Source organism: Zootoca vivipara, chromosome 2 (assembly GCF_963506605.1).
Source record: "Zootoca vivipara chromosome 2, rZooViv1.1, whole genome shotgun sequence".
NCBI lineage: Eukaryota > Metazoa > Chordata > Lepidosauria > Squamata > Lacertidae > Zootoca > Zootoca vivipara.
Window position 1 is genome coordinate 87,333,660 of NC_083277.1, and position 10,621 is coordinate 87,344,280.

The 10,621-nt window shown below is 46.4% G+C and overlaps 1 protein-coding gene across 1 annotated transcript; it reads right to left on the reverse strand.

The window, feature by feature from the left end:
* Window positions 1-237: 237 nt before the first annotated feature.
* Window positions 238-9,960, reverse strand: TRIM16 (tripartite motif containing 16). Its single transcript, XM_035104663.2, has 6 exons — window positions 9,175-9,960; window positions 6,492-6,587; window positions 4,413-4,646; window positions 2,003-2,174; window positions 1,812-1,907; window positions 238-1,641 (listed from the first exon to the last, which is right to left on the reverse strand). The coding sequence occupies exons 1-6, from the start codon at window positions 9,739-9,741 to the stop codon at window positions 968-970; spliced, it is 1,839 nt and encodes a 612-aa protein (XP_034960554.1). The 5' UTR covers window positions 9,742-9,960; the 3' UTR covers window positions 238-967.
* Window positions 9,961-10,621: the final 661 nt, after the last annotated feature.

A 10,621-nucleotide genomic window follows, 5' to 3' on the forward strand; every position in this document is an offset into this window, starting at 1 on the left:
AATCAATCAATCAATCAATGATGATCTGCTTTGCTATAGGCCAGGAATGGGCAACAGGTGGCCCACAAACAAGGTCTAGGCCCTGGGACAATTTCACCTGGTCCTTGGTTATCCAGCCACATTTCACTCATGTTATTCGTTTAGAAAATCCAAACTACAGATTTTTCCAGACAGTGTAAGCAGAAAACAAATACTGATACCATATCAAAACAGTCAAAGAATAAAAACGTAATAAAATGTGATAAATAATAAACCAAAGTTTATTCAACCTGCCAAGATAATGCAGTAAATGAGAAATGTTTGCAATTTCCTTTGCTAAGAAAGAACAGTTGTTTTCAGAAACTGAACAGCTCTAATGCTGTGGTACTGCTCATCCAGGCCACAGGACAAGAGAACTGGAGACTTGCAGTGTTGCTGTTGCTATTTTTTTAAAAATGCTTCTTTACAAATGTATCAGTTGAGGATCAGGGAGCAGGTGAACACTGACGCAGCCACTGCCAGTCTTTAATGGTGCATCAGTTCCCTACAAAGTAAGCAGCGTGACCTTGGAGATTCCCTTCCCCCCAGCGGTTTCTCAATTTGGAGAAGATATTTAGTGGGCTAGCAGGCAACCAAAAAGGTAAACATGCAACGAACAATTCAGCTCACCCAATTTTGTGATGTGTTTGTTGGCCAGATAAAAGTATTGCCCTAATACAGATTAGGGTTGCCAGACTCAATAGAGGACAGGACTTTAATTGCCCTGCTCTCTTTTGAGTCTGGAAACCTTAAAGAGAAAACAGCAGGCCCTTTGTTTAATTTCCAGGGCAATTAAAGGCACAGAAGTCCTGTCCTCTATTGAGTCTGGCAACCCTAATACAGATCTTTGATTTATTTTTTTCTTCCCCTTAGAGGCCATCATGTCTGCCTTTACCTTTGAATTAATTCAGTGGCACACTTGCAGTAAGGAGGAGTGCCCATGATCACATCACTTAATCAATGGCTGCGTCCCGACTGATGTTTTTGTGCTTGCCTCTGCTTCGCTCTCAGGTGCCAAGGCTGTGCTGGAAGAAGCTGCTTCTCCCAAGTGACCAGGAAGAGGTACTAGGGTGGCCGCAGCCTCATCCCACAACTTGACAATCTGCACACTGTTCTCCTTCTTGGATAGCCAGAAGGCTGGGTAGAGAGGTTCGGTAAACTTGCACTCGAACTTATGCAAGAGAGTCATGACATCCGAAGCAATGCCGTAAAAGGAGAGGGTGCCCCTGGGGTAATCCAGGTAAACTCCTATCCTGCTAAATCCCTGGACTTTCAAGGGTGTCTCCACATCACTATGCCAAGCGGAGAACTCCTTCCCATTCCACTTAACACACCAGGAGAAGTCATTCCCCGAGATGCAGCTGTTGCTTTCTGACCCTTTCCGGTCAATGCTCTTGTTTGTCATGCCAATGTAAACCCCAGCCCCAAATATCTCGACCTCAAAGTAGTAGCGGCTGATGTATAAGCTTTTGCCCGACAGCACCTGGCGCCAGTGCTGAAATCTCTCTGGGTGATCCGGGTACGGGTGCTCCCACGGTGTGGTGTTGGTGACTTTGTGGTTGTCTTCCAGGAGCCTCAAATAGCGATGAGCAGTAACCGGGTCAAAGGTCAATGGGCAAATATCTTTGGAGGAAGAAGAAATACATTGTATTAGTTTATATAAAACCACCGTTTTCCTCTCGCTGTTCCCCCTCTGCTCGCTCTACTCAAAACTCTGCTCAACAAACTGACAGGCTTGCTCTTCAGAGTCCATTCATCTTAAAGGTACAGTCATGTGTATAATTATGCCTTACATTTCAAGAAGTCACTCCTGCTTTTAGGTTCTGGGGCCGTTATGCGGTGCTTGAATGGGATCATGGCGGACACCATTGTCTTGATGCCGGCATCCTCTGCAAAAAGAAAAGGAACACAACAGCTTAGTTGCAGGAACAACAGAGGAAATGGTCGTTGGAATGGATGAGTGGAATGTTAGATAGGCACTCACCATCTTTAGCAAACTCCTGCAACTTGTCCTTATAGGAAGTTTGTAAAAGTTGTAAAATATGTTCTGTGGACTCTGTGACCACCCTTCGGATCCCTGACAATTTGTCTTTTAGGCCAATGTAGACACTGGGCAACGTGTCGTCTCCTTCGCTCTTCTTGAATTCACAGTATTCCTGTAAATAAATACCCACATACATACATAAATACTGGTAGGGCCTCTCCAGCCAACATATACTCCTAACCTCAATGCCATCCCACCTCCCCACACAGCAGTTAGGCAAAACAAAACAAACCCTGCATCGATTGGTGTTTTAAAAGACTAGTTGCAGTGCAGGGGCTGTTTTGTTGTGGGTCAGACACAGGTGAGAAGCCAAGGGTTCACCATTTCCACTCTGGGTGTTTGATTCTCCCCTCCTCCCCCTCATGGTACAAGAGGAGTTTGAGCCAAGAGGCTGAAGAAATGAAGTACATGCGCAGGAGCAGCTTCTCTCACCAGCACTCTCTCTCACACACAAACCTCACACAACAATTAATATTTTTAAAACAACTATAGGAGTTGTTTTTAAGCCTAACTGGATTGCTTTTCAGGGGAGTCACAGCTGGGCTGGGCTGAGCTTATCCTTCCTTTTCAATGTGCTAAACAGGGAGGTGCTGTTAAAGAGGGATATGCACTGCTCAGCCTGGCCTCACTCCCTACAACTAACTGCTCTTCTGTGGTTGCTACAGAAAAGGATGCACACATATTGCACATGCAGGGGTGTAGGAAGTGGGGGCGGAGGGGCCGGGCCGCCCCGGGTGCCACTCTGGGAGGGGTGACAAGATGGCCCCTGCCTCGCCCCAACTGTAGAACAGCCGAGGGCGTGCACAGTCCGTATGGGCTGCTGCTCTCGCACGCCATCCATATGGGCATCCATACAGGCTGCCTCTCTCACGGTGACCATACGGGGCTGCAGCGCATGCACAGTCCGTATGGGATGCCATTTGCACAGCGTCCATACGGGCTGCCGCACATGCGCACTCCGTACGGGATGCCACTCCTGCAGCAGCCCATACAGTCGCCATGCAAGCGGCAGCCCGTGCAGACTGCACATGTGCGGCATTCTGTACGGAGTGCGCACGCACGGGATGCCACACATGCGCAGTCTACATGGGCTGTGCCGCCCCGGGTGCCGGAGAGGGTCCCTCCACCACTGTGCACATGATTGGTTCAAGTTATCGCAGCCTAATAACCTTCCTGTTTCTTGACCATCATTGCTATTAATATTTATCTCCACTTTTCTTTTCCAAATCAACTCAAAGTGACCAAATCCCAGGTCCAGAGACACAGCCCCTGTTTGGCAGGCCAAGACCCATCTCATCTCCCAATCTTGCTTGGGAGGGGGAGCAGGAAGCAACAACTGCTCCAGATCAGGGCCCTGCAGGTACTCCAGGAAAGAGTGGGGCATCAGAACCAACCACAAACCTACTCAGTCATTGCCTGATGGCTGCTGGGGCAGCAGTTTCATTCTTGCCTCTTTGGCTGGATAGCTCCCCGGCTGATTCAGGCCTCCTGGTCTCAGGCTTAGCTGCTGCTGCTTCTGGAAAGTCAGACAGCTCCCCAATCTCATGGTACAAGAGGAGTTTGAGCCAAGAGGCTGAAGAAATGAAGTACATGCGCAGGAGCAGCTTCTCTCACCAGCAGCTTCTGCTCACTCAATTGCACACATTAGCTGCCCATAGAGCAGCAGCTGGTCTCACAAACACGTACACAACACATAGTTTAATGGCGGAACTTGCTCACACAGGAGACAGTGTTTTAAAACAAGCTGGATTGCTTTAAAGGAGGACAGGGCAATTTCGTGGAGGATACAGCTATCCATGGCCACTTGCCACTGAATGTCAATGTTCTACCTACACTGTCAAACCTAGTATGTCTCTGTATATCACTTGCTGGGAATTACAAGTGGGGGTGCACTTGGGTCCTGCTTGTGGGCTTCCCAAAGGCATCTGGTTGGCCACTGTGAGAACAGGATGCTGGACTAGAGGGGCCACAGGCCTGGTTGAGCATCTCGGATCACGCAAACACACAGGAGCATGCACAGCTTACAGAAAGAAATGCAACGAGACAGCAAGGGTTGCATTTCACATGTCAAAGTGCAAGTAGATAAATAGGTACCGCTACAGTGGGTAGGTAAACAGCATTTCCATGTGCTGCTCTGGTTTGCCAGAAGCGGCTTTGTCATGCTGGCCACATGACCTGGAAGCTGTACGCCGGCTCCCTCGACCAGTAAAGTGAGATGAGCGCCACAACCCCAGAGTCATCCGCGACTGGACCTAATGGTCAGGGGTCCCTTTACCCTTTAACCCAAACCTTTGACCATTTTAAGTCAGCAACACCAATTGACTGTTTGCCTCTTTGCCACTTAAGGTACCTTCAGAAAGATGATGTCATTTGTGTGTGTGGCCATCTTCTCCAGCCTGCTCTTGCATTCCTCCATCACCACCCGCTTGTTCTCAAGGTGGATCTTTATCCCATTAGCATGATTAACGGCACCACGCTCCTTCTCCTCTAGGAAAGCTAGCACAACAGACTGAGTCTTCTTCACTGCTTGGAGCAGCTCCTCAAACTTCTCTTCCACCAAGGCTTTCACTTCAGATACGGAACTCTGCAGGGGGAGGAAATCACCATCTTTGTTGTTGGAAAAGTAACATAGTGCAGTGGTTAGAGGTCCAGTGTGGTGTGGTGGTTAAAGTGTCAGAACAAGTTCAGGAAGTTCAGCAATCAAATCTCCATTCAGCTAAGAATGTCCCTGAGTGGCCTTGGGCCATTCACTGTCTAACCTACCTTAGAGAGTTATTGCAAATATAAAATAAGAAAGGGAGAGAGAACCATGTGTACCACCTTGAGGTCTTTGGAGCAAAGGTTGGATATAAATATAATAAATTGATTGATAAATGTGCCCATATTAATATGAGATGTGAGGGCAAAAGAAAGCTGTTGAAGGAGAGGAAACAGAAGGCACTGTGAAAATAAATGAGCAACAGAGACAGAGAATATCCCCTTCCTCTAGTAGACAGCCAACTCCTGACAAGACCAGCCTGTCAATAGCTGTCATTCAACTACTTGGCACAAGGAGTGTGCCATACCTGGTCAACATGGAGACAGAATCATCTACATCAGGGGTGGCAAACATACGGATTGTCAGATGGTGTTGGACTCTAACTCCCATCATCCCCTGCCAACATGATCAATGATTATGGATGATGGTAGCTGGAGTCCAAAAACATCTGAACGGCCGTACGTGCCCAACCCCCGAGATAAACCTTCAAGATGGAGGAGCAACCCACAGAATATTTTACATTCCTCAGGCAACTACCAGGCTGGCAGAAGGGTTGTGCAGTATAAGAAGCTTTCCAATAAGTGAAAATGAATTGCATTAGTCACTCCTCTATTATTTTAAGGAAGACCAACCCTGTGGGAACCTACCAGCCATGTGGAAATGTGACTCATCTGCTGGATGATATCATCAAGCTTTTGTTTTCACAACAGAAACCCACATAGCGATTGAGCCTGCCACTCCCCTGCCACCCTGGCCATCAAATTTGGCACATGTGAGTAACAATCCAGACAAGGTAAGAAGTGTTTTGGGTCCATAGGATCACTGACCCAGGAGTAGGTTTGTGATGGAAGGGTGGGTTAAAAAAATTGTATTTATATATATATTACACACACACACACACACACACACACACACACACACACACACACACACTGACATAAGAAATGAAATGATATACAAAACTGGTTTACAAACTTGTGAGTGTTGTAGAGAGATACAATAACTAAGGAAGAGTTTATCTGACGGGTCACATATTTTGTGGCTATACTTTGAGAAGAATCAAAAAAACAAGATGAGCATAAAAGAGGGAGTGATTAAAATGCTAAACCACAAACTCTAGTCCCTGTTTTTCCATAATGACAATGGTCAGCATCAGCACTCGGCATCCTAGGGCCACTTCCGTGGTCCTTCACATCATGAAGCTACATCTGAAAGCCATCATTTGGATTTCCCAGAGAGTTACGACATCAGATGCTCCAGGGCGTCCTTCCCCAAGCCAGTGCCCTCTAAATGTTTTGGGCTCCAATTCCAACCATCCCTGACCATTGGCCATGCTGGGATGGGAGTTGGTGCCCAACAACATCTGTAGGGCACCAGGTTGTTCCAGGACATTATGAGAAATTGCTGCTGTTGCTAACACTACCTGTGCCTGAGGGGTCCACCAGAGGGCATTTTGCCCAGGACCTTTCCAAACCTGGAGCCAGCCCTGGTCCAGATTGTTTTGTGGGGTTACAGGCAGTTAGCAAAGTCTACAAAGATACAGCCTGCTTATAACAAAAAGAGGGCTATGGGAAGAATGCCTTTCTTAATACAGTACAATACAGCTAATTTGAGACCAACCTGAAAGGGAACTTAGCTTCAAAGAAAGAAGTGGCCTAGTGAAAATCTTACCACTATAGACTCTGAATTTCTCTGCAGCTTATCAATTGCATTTTCTGCTGACTTCAGTTTCCAGTCATAGCCTGCTTCGAGCTGAATAAGTTCGTACTGTGGGTAGATAAAATCAGAGGTTATTGAAAGAGGCAACTCAACAACAGTTTTTAAAGGCCATGGAAATATCCATTTCCCCTTAAAAGCAATCAAGCTGGGATTTGTATCCGCTAAGGGCCAAAGTGCACATTACATTAAATGTTCAATCATGGGCTAACAAACCTAGACAGATAGAGGTGCTTTTGGTCAGTAGGAAAGCTTAGCCCATCAGATGTACCTGATGAGAATGCACTGCCCTTCAAGGACAAGGTTTGCAGTTTGGGGTACTCTTGGAACCCAACTTTGCCATGGGATTGTCAGGTGGCAGCTGTGCTTTTGCACAGCTTTGACCACTGTGCCAGTTGTGTCCTTTCCTGGAGAAATCAGATCGATACTGTCACACGTTTTGATCACATCTAGATGAGATGCCTGCAATGTGCTCCACATGAGGCTGCCCTTGAAAAGTATTCAGAAACTTCAGCTGAGGCAAGATATGGCAGGAACAATGTTAGCCAGTTTTGCTTTCCAAAGCAACATGTTCCTGAAACATTATTTGGTTCCTCTGGGCCTTTACGGTGGGGGAGGATCTACTTGTGACTAAGAGCATGTCCACACTGCATGTCCACATGCATTTAATACTGCATGCAGGTGCATTTTGGGGTGCAAACACTTGGCGGCGTCCCCATGTCATTCCTATACCACACCTTCATTTGATCTAAATTTGCATTCTTCAGGGGGACAGATTATGAGTTTAACAAATCCCTTTGGTATTAAATATGAAACATTAAATAATAGTTATATCCCGGAGAACAGGAATAGACAGAAAAAGCCAAAAGCTCACACCTTCTACACAGGTAGTCATAGCGGCTATTTTATAGTGCCTCTTTCACCCAAACTATGATTCACAGCAATTTCTGGAATTATTGCTACATTATAAAAGCCTCAGGGTGGGAAAGTTTCAATATAGAAACTGGGACATGGAAACAATCATCCAAATGGGAGGAAATCAGAACTCCTTCGTACTTGTTTGCCCAAAACTGCACCCTAATTCAAGAAAACAGCATTAAGACCATTGGGCACTCCTTTGAGATTATTGCTGTAGGTCTGTTTACTTTTAAGCTAAATATTTTACAAGGACCATGTAAAGTCCATGCTTGTTTTTGCCTAAACATCTGAATGAAAGATGCAGCGGCTTATTTTTAACACTGGGTGAAATGGGTGTTCATATTCAGTGGTTTAAATAACACCCACCCTTGCATAACTACTGGGGAGGGATGGGTGATATGAGTCCCTTTGTGATAGAAAGGGAAGGTGGAAAGGAGGAAGTAATTATTACATTATTTCTTATATTCTGCCCTTCCTCCCACATAGCCAACAATCATAAAAGGACGACATTAAAACCAGCATTTTAAAACCTCAGTTCAGAATACCTTGCAATATCCAATACGCTACATTGGATATTATAACACAAATCATATCAACGGGGGCACTGTAATTATGCTCCACTGCTCCAGTGCCCCATGAGAGTAAATTTCTAAGCTGCTGCCTGAGTCAAGATAGTGTGGGAGACCATTTGATCTCAACTGGACAGGAGTTCTGTAACTAGTGTGACACCACTGAAAAAGTCCTTCTTGCAGTGGTTCCTTGAACCATATACCACTGGGTGCAAGTAGAGTTCAAGTGCAAGACCTACCATGCGCACAATTGCAACAACAATGCTAACTATCTCTTTGAGTGAATGAATCTTAACTTCAATAGCTATTGGTCCCATGATGGTGTCGTTTATTAGAACCTCTCACTGCAGCTGAGGATCTTTCCAGGTCAATTTCTACCTTGAGCTTCTAGCCGTAGGAATTATGCCTACTGAACTACTGATTCTCTTGTCCTGTGGCAGCTACATTTTTGTCTCAGTCCTCACTGAGAGTCAAGACATAAAGCCAAGGGCTGAGCCACAGAGCCAGTCATCTAAACTGCCAGAAATACAGACATGGATCAGCATTGGACACTCGGTCACAGCTTCCCAGCATCTGCATCCAAGGGCCAAAAGCTGATCTGGGCCAAATTCTGCATGTGCTGCCAGTGGTGAAACAACCAGTTCAGTCCTTAGTAATATAGCAAACTCCCCAGTTGCCCTGGGCTTGGGATAATTGCAAGCAGGCCCCGTGTGTAGATAACACTTGGCAATACCACCCTTTTCTAACAGAAAGCAGGCACACCCCATTTTTGTCCATCCAGCTTTTGTCAGATTTCCCCTGAACTGTGATCCCTTCTGTGGGATGGCCTCCTGGGTTTCATAATATGTCAAGCTACATAACCATGAAACCCCAGGCATCTGACATTTGCAGCAAAACCCTAGCATGTTTACTCAGCAGCAAGCTCCGCTGCATTCAGTGAAGCCTGTTCTCTAGTAAGTTTGCAATTCTACACAATCTTAACATGATATCAAGCAGGAATCCCTTGGCAGCACTCTGGGCCAGCCATGCACATGTAAAAAGGCTGTGTGCGTGTGAATGAGAGAACCCTCTAGCCCCCATATTTCCTAGCAAGCCAGTATGCCATGACATTCCCCCTGAACATTGACAGTGCTCAGAAAGCTACAGTTTACCTCCTTTTCCTTCCTGGCTACCCCACAGGTGACAGCCTTGTGCCCCTGGTGTCCATCTGCAAGGCACTCCTCACAGACACACACAAGGTCAGTATGGCAGAACCAACCAAGGTGCCTCTTGTGGACTTCGCAGCTCTGCATGTCAATGTCCTTCATTGGATCCATAAGCTTATGGGTCTGGAGTTTGGCGTTCTCCAAGTGAGGCTTCAAGTGATCCTGGCAATAGTTTACCATGCAGGTCAAGCAGGACTTCACTGCCAGCACCTTCTCAGCCAAGCAGAAGTCACAGAGGACCTCTTCTCCCTCTACCACGTCCCCTTCCCCAATCTTGCCTGGTGGCTCCTCTTTGGATCCATTTTCAGTCACATTCTCTCCCAGGCCTACTCCGTTGCTGGGAGTGTGTCCTCCTCTTTCTGGATCCGATGACAGAGGGTCCGCTTCATTTTTCAGTCCTACGCTCTCACACTCTTCCTCGCAGATCTGTGACCCATTTGCCACATGGTTGGAGTCTTCAAGTGTCGGTTCTCGAGGCAGTTCTTTGGGACAGCTGGATTCAGAGTCAGCCATTTTATAATATTTCCTGAACAGAGCTGCTTCTCCAACTCCGACAGCTGCTGCCTTCTAAGGTGTTTGCACTGTAGCTGCACGCAGTCCAGATATGAAAGAACAGTCACACCTGAACACTCCTCAGTGCCTCAGGATATTAACTCTTTCCTGTCACCTTCCATAAGCTTGAATTAAATTACGCAGCTTGGCATCCAATAAAACAAGCTGCTGGCGTGTTCGGCCTCTTCTCTGTTGAGATTGCTGCGGATAAGCACCAATCCACAAGTGGCTAGTTATCTTTCTCATTTTCAAAAGGAAGGGGGAGGCCCTAACCAGAAGGGATGGTGCGTAGTTCAGGAAATACCTGGCATTATTACTCATTCCTTCTCTCAGCTTAACTCTGTGTAATGTATACAGACCGAGAGGCTTTTCTGAAGCCGGAATGTGGCTTGGGAGGCATGAGAAAGAATTCTGGAAGACAGTGATAGGTAGCTCTGTGGCTTTCCGGATTTTGCTGAACTCCAGTTCCCATCAGCCCCAGCAATGGGGCAATGGTCAGGGATGAAGGGAGATAGAGTCCAGCTATGCCTGGCAGAGCACAGGTTCCCCAACCCTGGTGCAAGAACACACTGCACAATCCTATACATTTCTGCTCAGAAGTCCCGTTGCATGAAATTGGAAACCAAAAGAAAAAGGCACAGCACAAGAATGATTAAAATTAATATGGCAATATGGGGGGGTTGGGGGGGCAGACTGTCAAAGCAAATAAAAGCATCCAAACAAGAAAATGTGGAGGACAACCCTTATGGACAATTCTATAGGTTCAGGCAGCACAATCTCTTGGAAGCAAGCTCCATTGAACTTCATGAACTGCGTGAGACTTTGTTTAAAAGGCTAACAT

Coding starts and splice junctions, on each gene's coding strand:
- TRIM16 (XM_035104663.2), bottom strand. CDS start 9,741: ATGGCTGACTCTGAATCCAGCTGTCCCAAAGAACTGCCTCGAGAACCG. Junction 4,647..6,491: donor GAAATTCAGAGTCTATAGTG/GTAAGATTTTCA, acceptor CTCCCCCTGCAG/AGTTCCGTATCTGAAGTGAA. Junction 1,908..2,002: donor GCAGGAGTTTGCTAAAGATG/GTGAGTGCCTAT, acceptor TTCTTTTTGCAG/AGGATGCCGGCATCAAGACA.